Source organism: Lingula anatina, chromosome 5, assembly GCF_051362555.1.
Source record: "Lingula anatina isolate TDL-2025a chromosome 5, LinAna3.0, whole genome shotgun sequence".
Lineage (NCBI taxonomy): Eukaryota > Metazoa > Brachiopoda > Lingulata > Lingulida > Lingulidae > Lingula > Lingula anatina.
In genome coordinates this window covers 23,700,767-23,725,709 of record NC_141771.1, presented here as the reverse complement: position 1 = coordinate 23,725,709, position 24,943 = coordinate 23,700,767, and the positions used below count along the sequence as shown (strand labels likewise).

At 36.0% G+C, this 24,943-nt stretch overlaps 5 protein-coding genes across 5 annotated transcripts in view; 3 read left to right on the top strand and 2 right to left on the bottom strand.

Annotated features, from left to right (window-relative positions):
- Nucleotides 1-2,581: 2,581 nt before the first annotated feature.
- LOC147761945 (uncharacterized) lies at nucleotides 2,582-4,370 on the top strand. The gene is made up of 7 exons (XM_087014101.1): nucleotides 2,582-2,586; nucleotides 3,037-3,199; nucleotides 3,329-3,404; nucleotides 3,538-3,612; nucleotides 3,807-3,881; nucleotides 4,011-4,055; nucleotides 4,170-4,370. Exons 1-7 carry the CDS (start codon nucleotides 2,582-2,584, stop codon nucleotides 4,343-4,345), a joined length of 615 nt encoding a protein of 204 aa, XP_086870227.1. The 3' UTR covers nucleotides 4,346-4,370.
- A 392-nt stretch (nucleotides 4,371-4,762) lies between these two features.
- Nucleotides 4,763-6,074, bottom strand: LOC106177106 (putative nuclease HARBI1). Its single transcript, XM_087014100.1, has 2 exons — nucleotides 5,273-6,074; nucleotides 4,763-4,961 (listed from the first exon to the last, which is right to left on the bottom strand). Exons 1-2 carry the CDS (start codon nucleotides 5,827-5,829, stop codon nucleotides 4,763-4,765), a joined length of 756 nt encoding a protein of 251 aa, XP_086870226.1. The 5' UTR covers nucleotides 5,830-6,074.
- A 1,183-nt stretch (nucleotides 6,075-7,257) lies between these two features.
- Nucleotides 7,258-12,394, bottom strand: LOC106167287 (mannose-1-phosphate guanylyltransferase catalytic subunit beta-like). Its single transcript, XM_087013262.1, has 9 exons — nucleotides 12,238-12,394; nucleotides 11,681-11,872; nucleotides 10,917-11,006; nucleotides 10,598-10,677; nucleotides 9,962-10,077; nucleotides 9,324-9,421; nucleotides 8,814-8,882; nucleotides 8,348-8,406; nucleotides 7,258-7,804 (listed from the first exon to the last, which is right to left on the bottom strand). Exons 2-9 carry the CDS (start codon nucleotides 11,870-11,872, stop codon nucleotides 7,690-7,692), a joined length of 819 nt encoding a protein of 272 aa, XP_086869388.1. The 5' UTR covers nucleotides 12,238-12,394; the 3' UTR covers nucleotides 7,258-7,689.
- LOC147761944 (uncharacterized) lies at nucleotides 12,161-16,016 on the top strand. Its single transcript, XM_087014098.1, has 3 exons — nucleotides 12,161-12,229; nucleotides 12,760-15,586; nucleotides 15,940-16,016. Exons 1-3 carry the CDS (start codon nucleotides 12,161-12,163, stop codon nucleotides 16,014-16,016), a joined length of 2,973 nt encoding a protein of 990 aa, XP_086870224.1.
- LOC106167283 (ankyrin and armadillo repeat-containing protein) overlaps nucleotides 12,478-24,943 on the top strand; it is a 25,076-nt gene continuing 12,610 nt past the window's right edge. The window contains exons 1-7 of the mRNA XM_087013263.1: nucleotides 12,478-12,657; nucleotides 16,509-17,119; nucleotides 19,616-20,050; nucleotides 20,777-20,881; nucleotides 21,125-21,296; nucleotides 21,762-21,945; nucleotides 22,301-22,523. Of these exons, the coding sequence (XP_086869389.1) occupies nucleotides 16,528-17,119; nucleotides 19,616-20,050; nucleotides 20,777-20,881; nucleotides 21,125-21,296; nucleotides 21,762-21,945; nucleotides 22,301-22,523 (1,711 nt within the window). The 5' untranslated portion in view covers nucleotides 12,478-12,657; nucleotides 16,509-16,527. The remainder of the gene's footprint in view (nucleotides 12,658-16,508; nucleotides 17,120-19,615; nucleotides 20,051-20,776; nucleotides 20,882-21,124; nucleotides 21,297-21,761; nucleotides 21,946-22,300; nucleotides 22,524-24,943) is intronic.

Sequence of the window (24,943 nt, the reverse complement as noted above, 5' to 3'; positions counted from 1 at the left end):
GAATAATACCTGTCGCAGCTTATTTTCGGTAGTAAAAGCATCTGCAATTTTGCTTTTTTTAGCCTTTTTTAGCAGGACCCGATGTGTTCTACTTAAAAAACAACAATTAATATAGTACCACTTGCTTTGACGGGAACCCCGGGGGTCTATATGCCGCAAAAAGCACGATTTCGACGTGTCGCTTTGGTATTATAGCTGATTTGCCACAAGAAAAAGTTAATATTTCCCCGTGTTTTAGTGTTTTTAGTCCTCAACTAATTTGAATTCATGTTTCTTTTTATCATACATGGTGTTCTCTGTCGAATTTGTTGGTTAGTTACGTCACTGTCATAGTTTAATCAATGTCGCTCAGTAACCCCTAACCTCCGTAACGCTTTTTTAAGTCAATGTAAGATTAAAAGAAAATGCTCTTAAATGGCCTTCCTGTGCATTTTTCAAACTCATAATACATGAAGTTTAATAAAACAGTACTATTTGTTAATTTTGAATGATGCGTTCCATCATAGAGAATGTTAACTCACAAAAGTCGGGGTGTCGCATTTAAGAGCCTAACCTCAGTAACGGACCAAATTTGAAGAAAATGTTGCTTTAGAAAGTTAAAAATATCATTTTTGTTAAGCAAAGACCAACTTCTTCCTAAAAAATTTATTCAATAGTTATGCAAAGTTATCCCGAGGATAAAAACTGAAAAAGAATGCGTGTCACCTTACGTCCGTTATGCTAACCTCCGTTACGAAATAAGTTCATTGTTATAAAAATGACTGTTAATACTTTAAAACGTTATTTCTGTGGATTTGTGAGTTAATTCTGATCATATAAGTAGTTCTACTTCTATGTTCTGATGTAGTTTGCATTTATACAGCTTGCTGTTAAAGACATTAGGCCCCCTACCCCGCATTAATATAGATATAAAATATACATATATAGTTGATAATTCTATCAAGAAAGGCTAATAATTTAAGTTTTTACTTCAGTTTGCTATAAAATCGAGGGTAAATCGTGATTCGTTTTATCGAATTGATTTCCATTTGTCACTTGACGATGCCTTTTTTAACTTATCATTCTGATTTTAAGCGAAATGAGTAGTTTTCAGGACTGTCTTGGCAAGAAAAATGGTACTAGCTGACATCAGTACTAACGTGCATGTAGCAGACATTATTTTCGCGGGAGACATATGGCGAAATATATTAAGCATTGAAGCAACAGTTACATTTATCAGGTAGAACTGCGGGATTATTAGGTCCTATTTTACTATTTCAGTAGCACATAATAGTTTTTACCATCTTCTAGATGCTTCCAGTAACTTTAAATGGACAGTTATTGGCACACGTCGGCCTACTTGATTGTATGCATTAACTTTCTCGGGTATTTTGTTGTTTTTTATTGCCTATAACTGCGATCATGTGCATGTAGGTTTAATGTTTTGTTATACAGACACCAATATGCCACTTACAAATACAGAGCGACAAAAACACTACAGAGAAAAAAATCTAATGACCGCGAAGCTTTTCTTGTGAAAGATTTTGAACGGTTTAAATGTATGACATAATTTAGACTAGAGTTTTACCTTACCTCTGTTACTAAGATTATAAACTAAACTCTTACTCTGGTGAAATATGGAATGTGAATTCTACAGATACATAGATCAACATATTAGCGGTGAAATGTATCCAGTAGTGGTAAATGTATTTATGTAGTCCTTGGAAGTAAGCAAAACAACCCGTTGTAACCATTTGCCATTTAATGGTTTGAATAAACATGTTTTATCAATTTTTCTATGTTATTATGTAAATTTGTCGTATCTGTAATACTATAAATTCCAAATTCATCTTCTAAAGTCTACCTTAAGCTAAAAATATCTAAACAAATATATGATCGCTGACCTATGTAGAATGACCTAACCTCCGTTACGAAATTACTCATTTTTCATTTGAACACTGGATATGTGTGTGCTCATTGATTGATGCTCATATCATAATAGATTGATAGAACTTTGTTCGTAAACTAATATTATGATAAAAAAGCAAGTCTGTCCCCAACAATTAATAAAATGTTTAAATTGGAATATCTCAGCCTTTGTATTTATAGAAAACGAGCCACTTATTACCAATGTGTTTGCATCGCATTTTCTATAATTGAAGAGAAATCTTAAATGGGCAATAATATTTTGAATACATACAAAATCTTAATAATTGAATCAAATATGGAGCCTGCACCCTGAGCTTCAGAGCTAACTTGACACTAACCTTTTCACTGTAGCCTATCTCCATCGTGTCAAGTAACCTCTGACGAAAATAGTTTGACCTAGTTTATATACTGTAGTTTAGAGAGCTTGTAAAATGTAAATGTACACATTTTAATGCTCAATAAAATTATTATTATTATTATTATATAAGCCAATCGAATCCATGTTTCAAAATTTTTCACCAAAGTTTGGTGAAAACGCTGATTGGTTGATCGTCAATCGGCAATCCTCGGCTGATTCCGCAAGCTCCATACTAACAACATAGTTATTGTCGAGTACGGAGACATCCGAGTAGTTCCGAGTGGTTCCGAGTGCATAACAGTACACAAAGAAAGCATGGCGTATATCGGAATTGAAACCAGGGGCGGTATTCTCGAACGTTTTCGACGTCGAAATTTTTTCGTCTTCGATTCGTTAAAAAATTCGTGAACGATTCGTGGTATTCTGGAAGCTATCGAAACGAATACGATTCGAAAACGAATCGAATCCTTGTCGAAATCGTGACCTAATTCCAGACTCGGAACTCTCCTCTCTCATGAGGCGAGAAAATACATCAAAATAAAGGATTGGAGCGAGCAGTTTCCTCATTAAACTCTTAATTATCACAAAGGTGACTTGAATATTGATATATATATATATTTATTTTTTAATTCTATGCTTAATTTTTTTTTTTTTTACACACGGGGAATTACATCATTATGCATACCAGCAGCATACTGAAGAGAATTGGAAACATTAAATGTTTGTTTTGTTATAGCAGAAAAAAATTGTAATATCTGTTTGATTTTCAGAGTCAATGGTGTAGGGATAGAGAGGAAAGAGGTAAAAGATATCAGAAAAAAATGGTCTGATTTTGCGAGCTGCACCAAGAAGAAGGAAGCAGAGAGGAGGAGGGAAATCAACAAGACTGGTGGTGGGGGGTGTCAAATCACCCTAACTCCAATACAAGAAAAGGTAAAATAATGTTCGAAAATTTATATATATATATATATATATATATATATTACATGCATACATATATAAATTGTTTTCATTTATTACATATAAAATGATTGATGACTATTATTTGTACTTTTGTTTTAGGTTGTGTCAATTATAGGAGAGACAGCGATTAGTGGCTTTCAGGGAGGAATCGACACTTTCGAGCAGAGTCAAAATGGCAAGTATACCAAAGTTATCATTCATCTTTAATTTTTATTATTTTAGTATTACATTATATTCAACCATTTTTATGAAAAATTCACATATAATAATTAATAAGCGTGAAAAAAATATCAATTTTATGTTTACAGCTCAAACAATCACTACAAATGATGATGAGGATGATGCCCTCAACAGACATTGGAGAATGGAATTTTTGAATGAAAGTAAGTTTTATTATTATACATTCTGTAATCTTTAAAAATAATATTTGAGCTACTCTTTCCTCCTTTATAGACATATGTACAGTACCTTTATACACTAATACCATCACTATGCATGTTGGCAGTGTTTCTAAATGGCAAAGTAAGATGCTGAAGTTGAATAAAAGTCTATTCTGGAGATAAACTACATTTTTCAGACATCAACTCAGGGGAATATGACATGATAGTGCCAGGGACACATGAGGCAAGCCATGTAAGAGAAGAGCCAGAAGGTATTCTATTAATATCAGTAATCTTAAGACTTATTTTTTATATGCATAGAACAATGTTATTACTAATTTTTTAACATAAGTTATTTTTGTTACCAAAATAAATGTTATGTTTTTGTTAATTTTTTTCAGAAATCCCAGCTACAGTACCACAAAGAAAAACATCAAGGAAGACAAGTAAGAATTTTTAAATATAACTTCAATAATAACCAGAGGAGCACACATTAATTGAAATGTGTTCTATAAGCAAATGGTGATTTAAAAAAATATGATTTGTATTACATTTTTCAGAGGACTGCAGACTGGACAAAGTGGTAGATGTTGAATCAGAGAAACTATTGTGTTTGAAGAGGTTGGTGGAGTTGGAAGAAGAAAAGTTACAGTTGAAGAAGGAAGTGTTTCAATTTAAGAAAATGAAATGGGAGGCAAAGGTGGCCCAAATGAATTTGCAAACAATGCTAGAATGAATGTTAATAAATATTTATTTACCTGTGCATGGCTCCTAGTTGTTTTATGCAATAACTTGCAAAATGAAGGGGTTTTGAAATTAAATAAAAAATCCCAGTGACCATTTTACTGATTAAAAAAAAATTCTTGGAAATATGAAATGTTGGCGTTTATAATATAAATAGGTAAAAGAGAAATAGGAATTTTAGAGATCATAATAATGATAAACAATTTGAATCTTAAATCCAAATTTGTTCAGTAGAATTTATAATACAACAAGATAAAAATGAGGCTACTCAAAGAAAATGAAATAAACTTATAAAATCAAGTAATGTGAAAGTTTGAAATGTCACTCCTTCACTCAGTTTAAACAACAGATGTCAAATATGTATCTGCTTTCATCACCAACACGTTTCATTGTGAGAAATTGTTAAATTTCAATAATTTTGGCATAGCTTTTCTGAGAAGGTTTGTTGGTGGGTAGTCATCAGCCAAGGCCTCAACACATAGGCTGAATCACCGAGGATAAACCCAGAGGGCATATCCCCTGACTCAAATGCAGTCCCCAGGCCAGACTGCCTCCATATAAATGAATCATGTGTGCTGCCTGGAAACTGGCACACAACATTAGTAAACCTGAAAAACAAGGCAACACTTAGTGATTTTCCTATGAAATTAATTTTTGGGGGTTTCTATGTCAAGTAACTTTCATACATAGGCAAAAATTTACAGTTTTTTCTACTATATTTAGCATATACACAAAAAATCACAAATCAAATTGTTTGGGCTTTTAACAATAAATTGTTATTTTGTTTTAATATCTGACTGGTAAACAATACAATCATTTCTTAGTTTTTTTCCCTAAATACTTCTTATAATAAAATACTTTGTCAGTTTTTTTCTAAATGTAGATCTATGTAAATATGAATAAAAAAGGTTCTACTTACAAGAGACGGGCATCACACACTGCCTGAACATTAATGGCATGATACCCCTTCCTACACACGTACAAGTATTCATCATCATGGGGAGCCAGTATAGGGACCATGGTTCCATCCAGGCATCCCAGAACTCTGGGAAACCCAGCGACCCTGAAGAACTCTTGCTGTGTTCTTCTCACATCCACTGGGTCATGTGGGAAAGACACAGCAAGTTCAGGGTCGTCTGATGCAGCGATTGCAGCTGCCACAGCAGAGATTGCCCTTGAAGCCGCCGGCTGACTGATACCGTGCAGGTCACCGATTGCTGACTGAAAGGTCCCAGTGGCAAAAAACCTTAAGGCAGTCAGAACCTGCTGCAACGGTGTCAGTGCCTTTGACCTCTTGGTTGGTCTCTCTAGGCCACCTCCAATCAACTGCACCAGTTTCTGGATCCCCCGTTTGTTCAGGCGATACCTGGATACAACCTCCTCGTCAGTCAATGAGTCCAAAGGATCGCTAGGGCGCTGCGCCACCACTCTCCTTCCATTTCTTCCTCGTCCGAGTAGCAGAAGATACGCAGCCATCGCTATCTTTGTTATGATATCATCGGTGCTGAATAGTACCCATAGTATGACCTACCACGCATGCGCATTTAGTTTCGACGAGCTTTCGATGAGCTTTCGACAACGCTGAGGCTGTCGAAATTTTCATCGAAAAATTCGTTAACGATTTCGATGAAAAAATTTTCGATAGCTTCCAGAATACCGATTTTTCGGATTCGATTAGGATTCGATGAAAATTTCGTTTTCGATAGCTTCGAGAATACCGCCCCAGAGCAGTATGATGCCCTGCATCATTATCTACTGAGGGATGATGTATTTTGCGTGCTGCCCACAGGTTACGGCAAGTCCCTGATATTCAGCCTTATCTTTGATTGGTCCGGATTTGCCTCGTTCGCGTTCATTGGCTAGATCGTTCAATGAGTCATTGAGTGCGGGCTTTAAATTTGATTGGCGGGCGGCGGGGGCACTCGAATCTGGTCAGAGGTTACTTGACACGATGGGGATAGGCTACAGTGAAAAGGTTAGTGTCAAGTTAGCTCTGAAGCTCAGGGTGGGAGCCTGTGACCTGTGGCATGATTGAAATATAACCTAATTTAGATGTTGCCTAACCTCCGTAACAAAAAAAATACTGTACCATGTTTACACGTGCATATTTCTTTAAATACAGTAATGGTGTGGGTTAAAATTATTCTACTTCTCTCTGAATACCTCTTCATCAAAATAATATGAAAAGTTTTCCAGTTTTGCAAAGTTCATATCGCTGCATTTCTTGTTTTGGAATTGTACCCCTTTTCGTGGAATGGCTGTTTAAATTCTTGAAAAAACACTTCTTAAGAAAATCTGTTCTTAGTCATAGTTTTAATTTTCCCCTTTTTTATCCATTTTATATATCCTAATATTTCATCTTTAATATTTTTCTATAATCATTTTCCTTCTTTTTTTTCATCTTATAACCATTAGCAATATTTTTCTTTTAATTTGAATTTAATAATTTTTGTAAAGTCTACTGAACACATGTTGGATTTTAGACTATAAATAAATATTATTATTATTATTTTATATATTTGCAGGATCGGACAACAGCTCTACCATCGCACGCTGCAGCTACTCTAGGCCAGTATCTGCCACTGTGGTGACCTCATGGTCATTGACCTCATGCAGGGTGTTGACCCCTGTGACGTCATCAGCTCCTTCCGGGAGTGCGTCCAGGACTACACATTTGGGTGCGAGGACGCATAAAAAAGTTTGAAAATATTATTTTCTTTTTTTTTATTATATCATTAACTTTTCAAATAGATGCAGTTTCTGGCCATGGAAAACATGAAATACTGATCATCGCCCTATTAAATTATTGGTTTTGTACTATAATGATAATAATAATAACAATAAATATTTTAACCATTATTGAGCAATTCTTCCAAAGTAAAAGGCAATCACGTTCACACAGGGTGGTTTAAAATGACATATCTTTATTTTTACCATGGCAGCCACTGAAGTTGGGCTCAAGTTTTACAGTCTTCAAGTTAAATTTTTACAGAAAATAAATAAATGCTCGTATCTATAAAATAATATTGCAACATCCACCAGCCAACCCAATCGCTCTTCTTAGCTGTCCATTATCCAAGCTATTTTCAGCTCCGCGGGAAGCTGTACAGTCAAGCAGACATTCTTGAGAATTCTGCATGTCAATAGAGGGCGACACCATTTACCGGGAGCTCAGCTGCAGGCGCCACCTATATGTGTCTCTAAGTACTATTCTGAAGTACTGTGATGTATAAAGAGACATAAGCTACAACTATGAGACCCTCAAAGACCCAATCTATGAGTGCTTTCAAATTATTTTTTTTATCTACTACACTACACGTGGATCTACAATCTGCATCATCCTAAAAATTCAGTCTCAGCTTTTTTCTTGAAATGCTCATGACAGATGACGTAGGATTGGAGTCCACCGACATCAAAACGCCCAGAAATCTCCGTGGCATATACTGGAGCTCTGGAAAAGAAACCAAAAAAATCTGTAAATGGGGCTCAAGAAAACTGGGGAAAGCCCTGTCTGGAATAGAAGACCAGCTGTAAGGCCCCATTCAGAATAGGGGACTAACTAGTCTGAGGGTCAATATGGCCGACCCACTTGAATACTTCCCCATGGGATGTCTATTCAGTCTCTATTAGCAGATAAGACAGTAAGCTTTGTTAGTGGGTCACCGTATTTGACCCTTGGACTAGTTAGTCCCCTGTTCTCAATGGCCCCTAAGAGTGGAGCTATTTTAGGAGCCAGTCAGGTGCTGACATCTGGTGGTGCTCCATTTTCTTGAAATATCTGCACGCAAATGCTGCTGATTCACAAAATTGACCGTACAGATACATTTAAGCTACAAATGTTAAATTTTGAAATCCACTCACTTCCTTTTTATTGTCTTTTAAATATAATGAAGCCAATGTCCTAGTTGCTGATTCAATTCCCTAGTAGAAATTGTACATGACTATGCATATAAGACACAAAAACATCATAAGACACAAAAACACCATATTTTACCTTTGGTATAAATAAGCAATAAAGTTTCCAGTTGCATCTCTGGCCTTCAATGGCAAATCCTAGAGTGAAAGAAATACAATATTTAATAAATAACTTTCAGTTTTGACATACTTTTCTTAGACTAGTCTTTTAAAATCTTCTAAATATTGCTAAGTATGATTTATACTAAATTAGACAATGGGTTTTCCTTAAAATAAATTGAAATTTATTTCATGTTTTTTTTTTTCTTAATTTATAGATCTATGCTGTTTTAATAATGCTAGCATATATACATTTTTGTTAGGAAAACTGACAACACCCATAAAACAGAAACTAAAATCAGGAAAAATCTTTATGCTATCCAACAAGAGAACTCTTCATTCACATAACTGAAATAAACTGAGTCTAAAGAAATCACACTGATTCTGTTTTCCACACAGATATTTTCCTCAGGTCACAGATATTTTCCTCAGGTCACCATACTCACCTTCTTCTCCTCTAAGAACTGAGACAGCAGTGGAAGACACTTGGATGACAAGAAATAAAAACATGGGCACTAAAAATAATGGATAGAAACTGATAAATTAAACAAGAAAAAAGCTAATTATGTACCCTTTTAATTATCTTTATTAGACAACATTTACTCCAATAAAAAAATAATAAAATAATAATAATAATAATAATAATAATAATAATTTCCAGTGTCATTAAGTACACAATTAGATGAAGGCATCACATATATTGGACATTGCAAAATCATACACATGTATATATTCATAATTCTTCAAAGCAAAACAAAATTAATACACAACAATTCTATTAATTCCATCAATTACCACAGACATACCAGTTTTCTCAATCAATGAACTGGAGAGTTAACGTTACCAAAGTGACAGAAAACCAACTGTGTTCCAATTTATCATATGTGGCAGTGTTTAATATGATTTATTGATAAAAAGTAAAAGGTCAATTTTTGAGTTAAATCAGGATGCACTACCTCTTTCCTAGATGAAGTCTCCTCGGGTTGAGGTTTTTCAAGGAATCCAACCACCTTTTTCTCTTCATTCAGTTCAAGAATCCCGTACTTGTGAACTTCTGTAAGTGGATCAAAGAACAGCAATTTAGATGTCATTGAATTTAACATTGTGATTATCAAATCAGGTGCGGATTGAGGCCATCTTCTGGGTCTTTCGGAAGATGCTCAGATTTTCATGTACACATTGACGAGCATCCATTTTTTTGTCGGAAGACGGTCAAAAATGGGAGATGGATCAACAAGGAAAATTTGGAAGACTATCAAAAAATATCTCTGGATCCGCCCCTGCAAATGGCAGATATTGTTTACAGGAATGGCTGATAAAATGTTCCATTAAATTATTCTGAAATTAGGAGGAAACGGAAAGTAGTCATATAAATTAACAAATGCTAAAATTTAAGTTTTATGTCTTGTCCTTGTATAAATATATAACATACTGGTAACATGTACAAGTAGTGGTTAATTCTGGAATTCAAATTATATCATTATCAGAATATAAGCTCTCTCTGTTCTGCTTGTTCCTTTTTGATTTATTATCTATTTATTTTTGATATTTTTGTTTATTTCAATTACACACCTAATTATTTTCCCTTACTTACCTTCATCTGTGCATGTCACATAGACCAGCATACTGGCATCTGGGTCTTTGGTTTTAAATGACTCAAATTTCTGGACAAGCTGACTCAAGTCGAAGTCATCAAAAAATAGGGTGTCACTGTAAAAATAAACATTACATTTACTTAATTAAAATTGATACTGGTTGAAATAAAATGTATAAAATAAATACCAAATTGACTGCTCAATGTCACTAGACAGTTTATTACAGGTACTGTAGCAAAAAATTTTCTAAAGCTTTAAATTTAAATGTGTCAATTTTCTATTTAACCCAAAAAATTTCCAGGCTATATTTCAAACAATACATGCTGCTTGCAACACCCCTGCAGGTGCTTCTTGCCAAATGATAAGACACTAGTAGGCTCTATACTAAAGCCTCCTTAACATTGGACAGTGTCCTCTCTGTGTCCCGTGGCACAGCTCTGTTTGAGAGTAAAAAAAAGGAAAATACATGCCGGCAACTGGCCGATCACTGAGCATTCATTTTGACACCAAACTGATGCTTGTGCTCCTTTCTGCGACCACAGCCAGTTTCATGCTTGCATAAAGGAGGCAGAAAAGGATGTTGTCTAGAGTAAAGGGGGTTTAATACTAAAGGAAAAACTGGACACACCACTTACCCTGCTATGACTAGTAGATCATCTTGGACATTATATTGTCGGACACACAGTTCTAAACATCCCACTGCTCCTGTCCTGCCCTTGTGATACCAAGAGAGAAAATAACATCATCTTTCAATACATACTTATTTGATAGTTAATTGTCTTTTGACTTTCTAATTTTTGTTTTATTATTTTGGCACTTGAAAAAAAAATCTTATTATGAACAAATTTTCAAAATAAAATTCAAGCAAATAAAGAAGATATCACAATAAAGACATGAGTCAGAGTGTGTTTCTTGGTGCATACATCATGCATGCATGTGCTGTGCATGACTTACCTCATTCGACATGCTTCCATCACACACCAGCTGTACACAGCTCCAGTCCTTGGCCCACGTCACAAACTTCTCATGGTTGGCACCATTGGTCTGGGGAGTGAGGTGTAATTTTATGCACAATTAATGTTACAATTTACTTGCTGCTGCTTTAATGAAAGGTTGATGATCATATCTTTATAAAAATATGATGCAACATTATCACAAACAATATGTTTCCATTGTGTAACAATTAAAGTGTGTCATTTACCTTTTATAAATTTTATATTTTACCAGTAAATAATTATTTGTCACATGTCTTATTCTGGGGGTGATGGGGTTCAGGGCAACTGTCTCTTTGGCCATATAATGTCTTGATCAGAATATAATTAAATGATGTCCTGTCTCATTTTTCAAGTGTGTTTAACTCAAGTTGACATTAAATTTCAGGATAAAGAAACTTTGAACTCCCCTGTACAACCCCAAATAGCAAAGAAATTTCTAGGAAATGACCCCCCCAATACCCCTAGCTGATACAAACCAACATGAACTTGTAAGTAAACCAAACATGTACCAGGAGCAGACAGAAGCTGTCCTCTGGGTTTTCCAGAAGATGGTTAGAATTTTTTTTAAAATTTATATTGATGGGCACGTATTTTTTTCAGAATATGGTCAAATATGAAGGACGGATCAACAAAGATAATTTGGAAGACTTTCAAAAATATCCCTGGATCTGCACCACTGAGTACCACAGTTAGCAAAGACATCCTCACTAACTCCATACTCACCACGACATAAACACCATCCAAGCTGGGCAGTGTGGTCAGCACCTTCGTCCAGTGTGATATCAGTGGACAGTGTCCGATGGGCAGCAGTGGTTTGGGCACCCCTATCAGATGACTGTACTGCCCTGAGCGGTCATCTCTGAGATCTCTCTCTAGTCTTGTTCCATACCCTGCTGCCAGGATCACTGCTTTCATCTGAGAAATAAAGGAATACATAAATAAATAGATCATATTGGAAAGACATGGTTATTTCTTTAAAACTCTTCACATCATGAAATTAAATTTAAACATTTTGTTTTGTTGTGAGCACACTTCAGAAAACATTCACTTCAACCTGTTTCTATTGTAGCATGTCCCATTTTTACACAGCACTGGAGATAAAAGAAACGACAAACGTTGCACATAGACTCTATTGTTTAAAATCGCCCCAATGAGTGCACGAGTTCCACTACTGATTGACCCAAGATTTTTAGACTAAGGCGTATGTGTACGCCACACAGTACTGTAGGGATCGACAGCCTGAGAATTAAGTCACTCTTGATTACTGAAAAGGTAGGTACCTTCTAGTTATCTTGTTTAAAAGATACTTCTCCTGCTTTAAATGGTCTTGAATTTTCTGTTATCTCATATTTATTACCACGATAGCAGAGCCGGCGTGTGAACACCAACCACCTGTTGACGTGACCTTGACATTGTTGACACAGTCTCGTTTTGATAAGGCTCTAGTTAAAAGGTTTAGAGCCAATCAAAAATTCGCAGACGAAAGTCAAGGAAAAATTGGCCAATCATAATCCTGCTTACATTTTACCTGTAAATGTCAATGCCCAAGGAACGTGTAAATAATGTCGGTTACTAGGCTGTCAAGTTGAGAATTTTCCGTAAAAAATGAGGTCCAAATGGCTCTAAATCAAACCAAGCGTGAGTGTATGCTCACTCTTAGCTTACAGACACATCCACTGTACTGACCCAAGCTGTATTAGGTAAGTTGGCGATGGTGTAAAAGAATTTCGAGTGGTACACAGTACTCCAGCAGTAGTGATGGTGAGTGTGAAAATACTGATTTCTTTGATAACATCAAAAAGGACCATCCCAAAGGGTTTATTGCTGCCTACATAAACATTAACAGTTTTCGCCACAAAGTAATTCACATCCGTGAATCACTGAGACGAGTACCAGTGGATCTACTAGGCATAGCAGAAACCAAGGTGGACGACTCATTCCCAGATGAGCAGTTCAGAATTGATGGTTACCGGCTGTTTCGACGAGACCGTGATGAAAAAGGTGGCGGTGTCATGGTCTACATCAGGTCGGATATACCCTGTCGTCGGATGAAATGCCATGAGACCGAAGCTGTGGAAATGATAACCGTGGAGGTAGTGCCTAATAAAAAGTCAAAGTATCTCCTCATGTGCGCTTATAAGCCACCTAGTCTACAAAATGCAACCTTTACTGAAGAAATGGCTAACATTTTGGACAAAGCTCACAGTAACTACACCGACATATGTGTGTTAGGTGATCTCAACTTCGATTTGCTACATGACGCCAAAGGTGAGCCATTAAGAGACTTGTGTGATCAGTATGATTTAGAGCAGCTGATCAAACAACCTACAAATCACACTATTCATGGATCTACTCTTATAGATGTGATACTTGTGAGCAGAGCTGACAAATGTGTTAAATCAGCAACCATGAATACAGGATTAAGTGATTCGCATGACATGATATATGTTGTGTTCAAACTGTTTGCTGCCAGGCTGCCAGCAAAAACAGTGACTTATCGCAATTATAAGCAATTTAACATGGATTTATACATTCAGGAAGTGAACTACATTCCCTATACTGTATGTGAAATCTTTGAAGACCCATCTGATAATTACTGGGCTCTTCAAACTATGCTCAGGGAGATTATGGATGAACATGCACCCCTGAAAACTGTCAAAGTGCGAGCCAAAGAGGCTCCTTTTATGAACAAAACCTTACGAAAGGCTGTGCGAGACAAAAAACGACTGCAAAATAAGTTCAGGAGATTCCCTACAGATGCTAACTGGGAAAAGTACAGATCTCAAAGAAACCGTACAACTCGCATAAGGAAACAGGCCATAAAGGACTATTTCAATGCCAAGTGCAGAAATGGACCTAAAAACTGTGATTTCTGGTCTACGATAAAGCCCTTCCTCACAAACAAAGGGTCCAGCGATGGAAACTCCATCATGATACGAACAGAAAATGCCATTGAGACTAAGCCGCAGGAAGTAGCCAATGTGATGAACAATTTTTATGTGAATATTGCATCGCAGATTGGGGGTAACCTTGATCTAGATCAAGGGATGACCTCCAATACAGACTTTGTACAACAGTGTGAAACTTACTTCACTGATCATCCAAGTGTGCAAAATATCAAATCTAGTATGAACAATTGTGATTTCACTTTTGAACATACCACACCAGATGATGTAATGAAAATCATTAATGACATGGACACTACTAAGGCAACAGGTTGGGACAGTGTACCACCGAGATTACTGAAACCTGTAGCTACATGCCTTAGTCACCACATCACGTCAATCTACAATCAGTGTGTTGATACTTGTGTATTTCCGGATGGTGCCAAACTTGCTGAAGTGGTGCCACTCTTCAAGAAGGATGACAATCTTATCATGAAAAACTACAGGCCTGTTAGTATCTTGCCTGCTATGTCCAAAGTACTGGAGAAGATACTTCATCATCAGCTGGCGCCTTTCCTTCAACGGATCCTGGATCCCAGGATGGCCGCTTATAGGAGAGGATACAACTGCCAGTATGTGCTTCTTCGCTTGATCGAGGACTGGAAGCAGTCCTTGGAAAATCGCAACCACGCAGGAGCCATCCTAATGGACCTGAGCAAGGCGTTCGACTGTTTGCCGCACCAGCTCATTATCGCCAAGCTCAGGGCCTACGGCATGTCGCAAAAAGGTTGTGCCTTGATATGGGCGTACCTTTCGTCACGCAGTCAGAGGGTTAAACTCTCTGGACATGTCAGTGATTGGCTACCGCTGGTAAAGGGGGTCCCGCAGGGTTCCATCATGGGACCGATCCTCTTCAATGTCTTCATGAATGACATTTACGCAACGATCACCAGAGCGTCATTATACAACTATGCTGACGACAACACTCTAGTCGCTATGCACCCAACCCGACAGGAGGTGATAGAGACTCTAACTACAGAGTCAGAGACTGCCATAAAGTGGTTCAGAGACAATATGATGGAGGCTAACCCATCTAAATTTCATGCTATTATGTTAAATGAAACTACAGATAGAAACACTATCAGTATTGATAATGCTAATATCACCACAGAACCACATGTGAAACTATTAGGTGTGAATATTGATGAAAGACTTAATTTTCATTATCATATCAGTGTACTATGTAAGAAGGCAGGTGCTCAACTTAAAGTGTTACAGAGACTTTCACAGTACCTTGATGAAATGTCTAGACTACAAGTCTTTAGATGTTTTATTTTATCACAGTTTAACTATTGTGCTTTAGCTTGGAACTTTTGTGGTGCTGTAGATTGTGCAAAGATGGAACGCATTCAGTACAGAGCCTTAAAGTTTGTGTATGATGATTTTGAGTCTAGTTATAGTACATTACTAGAGAAAGCAGGGTTATCTACTCTTGAGCTTTCTAGGAATAGAGCTGTAATAATTGAAGTGTTTAAATCAGTAAATAAGCTCTCCCCACCTTTCATGTGGGATTTGTTCAGTGTTAAAGAAGTACCTTACAGCTTAAGGAACTCAAATCAGCTGCTTCAGAAGCACTGCAGGACAAAATGCTATGGATTAAATTCATTAGCCTATAGTGGTGCTAAACTATGGAATATGTTGCCAGTATCAATGAAAAATTGTAAAGATCTGGACACTTTTAAAGGTATGGTCCAAAACTGGACACCCCAGTCAAACTGGAAATGTGAATTGTGTGCAAATGTATAGCCTAAAAGGCATTCTGGTTTTAAATCTCAGGTAGCCTCTAAGGCAACATCTCACTTTTATACAATAAATAGTGTTAAACACTTAAATACTTTTAATATTTTCTCAGGTAAAACAACTGCATATAAAAATAAATTATTTATTTATTTAAATTTTATATCACTATTATAGTACTTCACATTAATTTATTTCATTTTGTCGGTGATATTAGCCTGCTATGGCTAGTGTTGTGCTTGTTGGAAAACTGACGTGAAATAAAATTATGTTATGTTATGTTATGTTATGTTATGTTAGCACATGCTAAATTGCTGCATGTGTTTGAGACGGAGTGCTGCAGCAGAAAATGGCTATGTCTTGCCGTGCGGTACTAGGCATGCACATGACTTTCGTGAACCGGTTTTGACGTGCCGCTGTTTTAATTTCTAGCTTTCTTTTATCATTGCAAACAATTGATGCAGTCTTTGTGGGACATAAAGTGAGGGATGTTTTAACTAAAGATCTGTGGTACTATTTCTTCAGATTGACGTTGATTACTAGTAGTTAGATAACTTTATATTTAAAAATAATGGAAATAAACGCATTTAAATTTGGGACAATACGATAACCTCTATCAGCATTTATGCAGTGCAGGGTTGTAATTGAATCATGTACTTTGACAAACCAAGTTTTTTCTGATAGGTACTGTATTTAATTTATATAGTACAGTGGGTATATGTTCCTGTAGTTGCATTTAAGGTTTGTTCATCAGTGAATCATGGCCTCTATAAACTAGTGGCATACTAAATATGCATGTATGTCCATTGCATCATTGCATTAAAAATAGCCTGTACTTTATTCATTGATTTGTGTTTTTTATTTTGTAGATCTTTCCACATCCAGAAGATGACCAGCCTTGATGATTTGGTGGCTGGTGACGCCATTGCAGCTGCGATGCAAACAAATAAATACACAGCAAGTTTCTTTGAGAAATACGATACCTACGACACGTACGAGCTGATAGCATGCACGCACTCGCACTGGTTCCTGTCCAGTGAAGACCTGAAGGTCAGCGTAGAAATGCCCCTGGGTTTGGTCAAGAAGATGGTCCCCCTGGGCCAGAACGAAAACCAGTGCTTGTTCCTCCTCCCCGAGGATGACATGGAGGGCTGTGACCCGCTGGATTTCCGGGAACTTCACCAAATTATTCGTGAAATGACCATTGGCATGTACGTGTTCGGTCAACTGCCGTCCATTTCTCTGGAAGCAAATTTCGACCAGAGCACCTCGTGTCAGCTGCCCCAGGCTTACGTGGACACCCGTCTTGGACAGGTGCTGATTAATATTGACTACATGATGAAGGCGCTCTGGCACGGAGTCTACTTCCCCAAGGAGAAAAGGACAAAGTTTTCTGAGAAGTGGAGAAAAAGTTTGGATGTGAATTCCCAAGGGAAACCTGAAACGAAGAAGCCCTTTATTACAGAGTTCACCAGTGCAGGTAAACAAAATTCTGTTATTGTATGTCAGCCGTTTTTAATTGACCACCAGGGTAAAGAATATCATGGAAATAATAGATCTTTGTCTAGAAACTGGTTTTCAAATTAGATTTTTCTACTAGTAAATTTTGAGCCATTTCCAATGAATTCTGCTTGGAGGAAGAGTTAATATTTCAAATTAAGAACTCAAAAAACTTTTCTTAATCATGTTTGGTAGGGTTTGTGACAAAGTGCACATCGCTGATATTTCATAGAAAGTTGATTCACATGTACTTAAAATGTGTTACTTCATTAGTTTTGAAAATATTCCTGGCTTATTTTGGAAGTTGTATTTTTAGACAAGTAAATTAATTAAAAATATTAAACTTGAAAAAAGAAGCTTTTGATAATTGGGCATTGTTTTTTTATTTTTTGTTTTTTTTTAAATTTTTTATTGATACTGTACTTGCATTTATAAGTAGTTTATAATTATTTATCTCTAGTGACTTTTGCATAACCAGAAACCCACTTAAGTTTTGAACAGTTTAATGCCCAACTGATATTGTTAAATCTAAGGGGACTCTTCTGAAGTGTTATACAGTAAATGCTGCTTAAACCCCTGAAATGTGTTTGCATGTCGCATTAAACTTGCGCAAAGCTTTAACAGAGATCTACGAGGGTAAAATCTGTCCCTTGACTTAATGCAGTTTTAACTTTCAGTTGCAAAGCAGTGTTTGTTTACACAAAACTTTATGTGTTGACATAAGGAATATATCACATCTTAATGTTTGCACAAGTCATTTTCCTTCTTTATTAAGATCATTTTAAGCGGCAGCCAATGAATTTTTATGAGGAAAGGTCCACTGGCACAGTGACACCTGTTCTGTTGATCAATTTAAAACTCCTAATTGAATATGAATAATACAACAGTCCACCTATTTAACTGTTTAGGCTAATGGTCCATTCAGATGCCAGGGGCCATTTTACAAAATAACTGTATCCTGAAAATTGGTTCAAATTTTTGGACCAGATTTTGAATCTACTTCAGTTCTACATCAATCCATAGCAGCCCTAGTAAACAAACAAGTAAAAATTACTAATAATTTTAGCAACACATTTAAATCTGGACTCTAGGCAAAATGCATAATTTCATTTAAGAAATGTCATCCCCAGTGTGATTTTCGTCATTTGTGATGCAAAGTTTGATTTTCTTAAATAAATGAAGATATAAAAAAAGTTCACTAGACTAAGTTTAGTTTATTAAAAAGACCATGTGTGTCTGAACTTTGTTCATACCCCGTATATGAACATAGAGTTAACTGAGATTTTGATTGATCTTAATCATTGCCAGATTAATAATTTATAAAAAGTTAATTAAATTCTTGGCATCTTTGTGATGGATTTTACATGTTGACATCACTGAACCTTTTAATAATGAACCTACATGAACTATTTGACTTTGACCATGCCTTTCATGAAACATAAAGCCACAATATTTCCTTTCTCTAATTAATCTCTTTGTGAAACATATTCACTGACAAGCAGTTTTACATTTTTAAGTTGAAAATTAAAGCAGCACTGTTGTTTACGGGTACTGAGAAATGGTTTATTATATAGAATTAGAAATAAATACTAGTAGGTGAAAAGTTAAAGCCAAATAAATGAATAAATAAAAATAGAAAATGATTTTAATTAAAATTTATAATAATAAGAACCGACTTCAATGTCTTAATTTTTGTTTCAAGTTTTTGATAATGAAACAGACATGTAACCAGTGAGTATTATAGATTTTAAGGGTTACATAGACTTGGACAACCTTGTATTAATATTGTCACAGTAATTAAAAGTAAACTTAGTCTAGGATTATGTTGTATTTACATGTTGCCTAGCAACAAGACCTCTTGCAGCCAAGAAGGGTTTAAGGTTTGCAAGTAAGCTGCTTAATAAGATTAAGATTATTGTAGAAACTAAGATCAATTTACCTAGCAGTTGGTCCAAATTTTGTTAGCCATATACAGCATTTGGACCTAGACTAAAGTACTAGTACTGGCTTATTTTAAGTCCACAATTGCAAATAATTCTCTTATTATTATTTTTTTTTATTCATTTTTTTTTTATGAAGGAACTAGTAATACAATTTCTCTATAAAATAAATCAGTGGTGCCATTATAGTTACTAGTATATTGATGTTCACATTATTGTGATAGGTCAAATTGTCCTCTTGTATCTAGTATGGCATGTGCGTGTGTGCAGAGGTACTGGCACTGATACATGCTCATGAACATACAAGCCCCTATATATATTCATGTCATAATGTGAAAAGTTTCAGTGGATATTTTGCCTTACATGCCATAATATAGAAACAATGTTTTACATATATATTGTGTTCTTATTTTTAAACCGTTAAGATTAATTTTGATGCTGTGAAAATTAACAAAATGTGAAAGAAAATGGCATGGGATATTTAACATCCACTGTTAATCATGCTTGGATCATGTTTTCTGTCTCTACGTTCGCAGGCATGTTGGACATCACTAAAGATCCCGACTACTCCAAGGCCTACGAAGACATGCCAGAGGAAGACCAAAATAACGTCACTGTCATGGAGGACAAACGTTTCTTCATGAGTCATGTAGACGATATCCTGATGCAGATGACTGGCTATCAGAACAAGGTCTATCAGGACCGCTGCACTTTCCTCATTGACGCAGACTGGTCCGTCAGCAGTGTGATTAAGCTAGCAGAAGACGTGCTGGACCACGATGGCTACATGCGTCTTAAATCACGGCTGCGGAACCAGCAGATCGTGATAAAGCAGTCCCTGGGGAATAAAATTGAGATTAAGCGTCAGCTCAAGTTGCTCAAGTTTATCAGCTTCATGGTGCCATTTTTGTGTGCAATGCGGAAGAGAATGAAGATTCCTGATCTGACCCGACTACTGCCCAACATGACAGGTACTAGTACAGTAATTACTTTTTGAGATACCACACTTTGTTTAAGGCTTCGTTCACATGGAAAGTCTATTTTCTAAAAATCTATTTTCTATTCGCGGTATCTTGTAATCACAGTCTGTGCCCTGAATACCCCGCAGCTTTATTACTGGCAGCATGAGCCAGTTACTTCCAAAGCTGTAATTCTCGGCTGCGCTCGGAGTGATCACAAGATACCGCGAATAGAAAATAGATTTTTAGAAAATAGACTTTCCATGTGAACGGAGTCTAAGTACTACTAGTATTTCAATTCTCCAAGAATGAGGGTTTCCTGATATTCACAACTATGTACTTTCTAACATTAAGTCAGCTAAATTTGCAAAACTTTTCCATAAACATGTTTCAGTATAAAGCAACTTCTTTTTTGGGGAGAAATAAATTCATATTGATCAAATCAATTACATAAGAAGAAAGAAATAAACAGTTTTGTATAGTTTTAAATGTGTCAGTCTTCCATTTGGCCTGTAGGCCTGAAGAATGTATACATGTTAGAATAACAATAAAAATATATGGTAACTAAAAAGTATGTAAGGGTCAATCAAATCATATATAATGTTAAAAATAAGTCTGAGAATGACATTTGTAGAAAATAAATAATTAAAAAAACTAATACAAAAAGAACAGTCAAAATGTATGTCCAATGTAGAAAATTGATGGTGATCATAGTTTTTCTATTTTTTTTCCTATCAGGTGATGAGGTTAGGACAGAGAGAGAACTCCCCCCTCTTATACTTACTAATGACTACAAGTGCAAGAACTTTGGTTTCCATAATCAGTATTTCCACCTTCATGGAGGTAAGCTATGTAACGAACGCTTTATTTATTTTGATTAACATTTTATATTGGATTAATTTCATCATTGCTGCTTGAAAAGTCTTAAACTGAATTTCTTATAGTTCTAAAACTTAAGTCGTCCTGTCCTTGGTGCAGTGGGGTTGTTATGTTTATTATTTTCTTTTTCTTTTTTAGTAATTATGTTAAATATCTTTCTGTTTATTTTTTCATTTTTTTTCATCATCTGAATCCTATTATCACCAGGTATACAGTTTGCATACGAGACGTCCAATCCAGAGCCGCTGCCGTCAGCCATCCAGCAGGAGACGCAGGCGCTCATGGAAGCCGCCATTGCTCACAATAACAAAATCCTCGACCCAGATGTTCCTGTGACAGACTTCTATCCCATACCTATTAAGGAGATTGATGGGAAAAGGTACTAGTATATTTCTAATAAAGTCATATTTTTTGCCTATATGATCTTAAGTTACATTTTTAGCTTTTCATTAGGCAGTTATTCATTGAAATTAAGTCACTTTTAAAAGGTCACATTTTATTCATTCATTCAAATTATGATTACTTATGAAATAGCACAGTTTACTTCATATGAGAGAACTTTTCAGATAATTATTTGATGCAATTTGACAATGCATAAGTTGCATAAGTTCTCTGTCAACATTTCTCCTCCCTTTTTTTTATGAAGTGAGTGGTATGGCTATGCAAGTGGGCAAGATACATGTATATGTGTAAGCTTTCATTGTTATCATCTTTCAGTTCTAATTCAGATACCACATCTGTGTGTGGACTATGATAATTTACACCCTCCCCCTTACTATTACTGTGAACAGCAATGTTGAGAAAGATTACATATTTTACATTGTTTTTTATCATTTTTTTACAGATACTACGTCTTTGCTCTGGACTTCGAGACCTTTCACCCTGTCCCGCCTCAGAAGCCGAAATGGGTCAACGTGATGTCGGAGAAAATCCGTGACTTGAAAATGAAGCGTCCTCCTATGTCTGAGCACCAAGTGTTTGAGTACTTCAAGAAGTATTTTGGTTATAAAAAGGCAATGAAGTGTAAGGTGAGAGAGAGAAATAAGATAAATGAATAACAGAAAAAGTAGGTCAAGGTGTTAAAGCAGATAAAAGGGGATAAAATATGTGTTGGTGATAGTTGAGCTTGATCTTTGTTTACATACTTCCATGAGTAGATATTTTCTAGGAGATGGAGTCAACTTTTTGTTGGTTGGAATTAATAAAGTTTTCAATATAAACACATGCCTATTTATAATAATATAGATATTTTGAAATTCATATAGTTTTTATTTGCTGTTACACAATTATACTTTTATTTAAATAAGATAAAATTGATAAGATTAATTTTTGAAAAATAAAATTTCAGTTATTATGACAATTTTCAACTTTTCCATTACCCAGACCCCCCAGGTTGGTTTACGAGAGGCTGCCAGACGAGGGTTGGTGGCTGCCTTCCACGGTCTTCTCCGGCGTTGTCCCATCCCTCGGCTGTCAAAACCTGACGACCAGGGATTTTATCTAGCGCACCATGCCGCCATGTTTAATAACCCTCATGTCCTCGGGTGGATGATCATACAGCAGCTTGATGTTACACAGAAAAGGTTCGATAACTTCGCCTCTGTAGGTAAGTGTTGGATAATTCTATGTCCTCTAACTTGGGGAATATATACATGAGAACACAAAATTTTTAAATTTTATACTGTAAGTTTTAATTTTTTTGGAGGAATGAAGATATGTTAACACTAAAAGATATACTGAATTTAAATTCATAGTCTGAGCCAAAAATAAAATGATCATTTGGAATGTTTCAAAAAATTTTTCTGAAAGTTATCCATGCTGTTTTTTTTTTTTCATTATCCAATATTTTCTTGTTCTTTTATATGCTTTGAGATCATAGATTCCAAATGTTTCTCTAAAGCATATTTTACAGAATGTTTTGTGTAGAATTAAAATTTTAACAGCTTCAGCATGTGCTAAATTTAGTTGCAGCATGAAAGGCAATTTATACAAAGTATTATATAAATATTATATGATGGATGAACAGAGAGATATTTATTTAGTAGAAGTACTAGTAGATGTAAACATTGACAAAGCATTAAGTTTTGCATGGGTGCCAGTAAAAAGCATGTGGTTGAAATCATCAGATAGTATTGTGTATGACAAAATGGATATAACAGCATGAAAACATTAAATTTCACTTTGAAGATAATGAAATATGACAACAAGGTCATAGGTCATCAAGCTTTGAATGATATCATTTTTTTTTCTGATGAAGATGGCATTTCATGGGTTTATTTTATATAATCATAGACATGTAGGAGATGATTCAAACAAAGAGAACTGCAATCAAACAATGGTGACTTTATCAGCACATGTGCATGCACCCACACTCTCTCTCACACACACACACACACACACACGTGCAAATTCCATCATTTAATATAGCAGTCATACACATGCAGACATACACCCCATTTCCATAGATTAGATCGACCTACTTTAGATCGACCTAACTCCCTGGGGGTTCACGCTAAAAAGCTGTCAGCCGAGCAGACACGAAAGTTAATTACCCCCTTACAGCTTGTAGTAGGCGGGACAGACATTTAAGTCGGATTATCTGAAAGTAATCTAGTGAGACTCCCCGCGGGGATAGATCGATCTAAAATCTATGGAAATAGAGCCATATACTGCTATAGATTTGTTTGTACACATGCAAAAGGGAACACTTAGAATGTCACAAGGACACGCCTACACACACATGCATGTGCTCACACACACACACACACACACACACACACACACACAAGTTCACATCCTGACACCTTTACAGATATCATTATATGCTATATTTTCTTGCTGCTACGTTCTGATCACAGTCGGAGATGGAGGCGAGAGTTTATTCCGCTCCCAGTTCAGAGACCTTGGGTATACATTGGCACAGCTCCAGGCTTTAGATAACAATACAAGTTTACCATGGCAGCAGCTGCAAGGTTTACAGATCACTCTATGTCGTATACTCCTCATGCACGAACATGTGCATGTGTACATGTGTGCGCGCTCTCGTGACAAGTACCATGCATGACAAAGTCACAATGTTACACATAAACCGTGTGGTTGTATATGGGAAGTTTTGTCACTATCTGGCCTTCCTTTGCATCCTGAAACATTTAGCAGCATTGATGCTTTATTTTGACAATTCTGTGTTTTTTCAAGCCTCTCTTCGCAATGCACATAATCATGTGTACACACCCCAGTTGTGGTATCATGATGGGAATACACAGTACAACTGTTACTGCACCCCCCTACCCCACCCCCCCTTCATTGCACACACAAGACATTATTTATCAAAAACATATAAAAATGGATGGATTTTGCTTGATTCAAGTATTTATAATATCTTACCACTGCACTCTGATATTTATGTATATGTATGAATAATTTATTATAAGTTATACATGTCTGGGATGCACTCTCACAATACATTATGATCACATCACCATATCACAGTGTTGTATGTTTCATTCATCCTTAGAGCACTTTCAGAACAGCTGTCTAACAGACCGCAGATCAAATATGGTGACCGGCTAATAAAAACTTGTCACTTAATTCCCAATTACACACCGAATAGATTCCCGGTTACAGTACAAGCATTCAGGATGGTCAGCCATAATATTTGATCCGCAGATCTGTTAGCCCACTGGATGCGCTCTTATGTAGAATATGATGGCTGGATTTTTACCCACAAGCCAGTAATTATTTTTGCCATGAATGAAAGATTTTTTTATTTATTTATTTATTTATTTATTTATTTATTTATTTATTTATCATAACTGAAATCATTTTTTTTTTACTTTCTTATTATTTCATTTGTTTGACAGAAAAGTTTTCTTAAGGCAACATTTGGCAAAAATCTCACAATCTGCTGACACAGTGGCGGATCCAGATATATTTTCTGACAGTCTTCCAAATTATCTTTGTTGCGTCATCCCCCATTTTTGACCGTCTTCAGATAGAAAAAAATTGGATACCCGTCAGTGTAAACTT

What these genes read in the sequence shown, in the direction of transcription:
- LOC147761945 (XM_087014101.1), top strand. An exon ending in TTTCGAGCAGAGTCAAAATG is followed by an intron (nt 3,405 to 3,537) that starts GCAAGTATACCA and finishes TTATGTTTACAG; the next exon opens with CTCAAACAATCACTACAAAT. An exon ending in AATGGAATTTTTGAATGAAA is followed by an intron (nt 3,613 to 3,806) that starts GTAAGTTTTATT and finishes TACATTTTTCAG; the next exon opens with ACATCAACTCAGGGGAATAT.
- LOC106177106 (XM_087014100.1), bottom strand. Translation starts at nt 5,829, where the DNA reads ATGGCTGCGTATCTTCTGCTACTCGGACGAGGAAGAAATGGAAGGAGA. An exon ending in GTGTGTGATGCCCGTCTCTT is followed by an intron (nt 4,962 to 5,272) that starts GTAAGTAGAACC and finishes CTTGTTTTTCAG; the next exon opens with GTTTACTAATGTTGTGTGCC.
- LOC106167287 (XM_087013262.1), bottom strand. Translation starts at nt 11,872, where the DNA reads ATGAAAGCAGTGATCCTGGCAGCAGGGTATGGAACAAGACTAGAGAGA. An exon ending in ATGGAAGCATGTCGAATGAG is followed by an intron (nt 10,678 to 10,916) that starts GTAAGTCATGCA and finishes TGGTATCACAAG; the next exon opens with GGCAGGACAGGAGCAGTGGG. An exon ending in TGTGACATGCACAGATGAAG is followed by an intron (nt 9,422 to 9,961) that starts GTAAGTAAGGGA and finishes ATCCACTTACAG; the next exon opens with AAGTTCACAAGTACGGGATT.
- LOC147761944 (XM_087014098.1), top strand. Translation starts at nt 12,161, where the DNA reads ATGTGTACGCCACACAGTACTGTAGGGATCGACAGCCTGAGAATTAAG. An exon ending in CACTCTTGATTACTGAAAAG is followed by an intron (nt 12,230 to 12,759) that starts GTAGGTACCTTC and finishes AACATCAAAAAG; the next exon opens with GACCATCCCAAAGGGTTTAT. An exon ending in AGATCTGGACACTTTTAAAG is followed by an intron (nt 15,587 to 15,939) that starts GTATGGTCCAAA and finishes ATGTTATGTTAG; the next exon opens with CACATGCTAAATTGCTGCAT.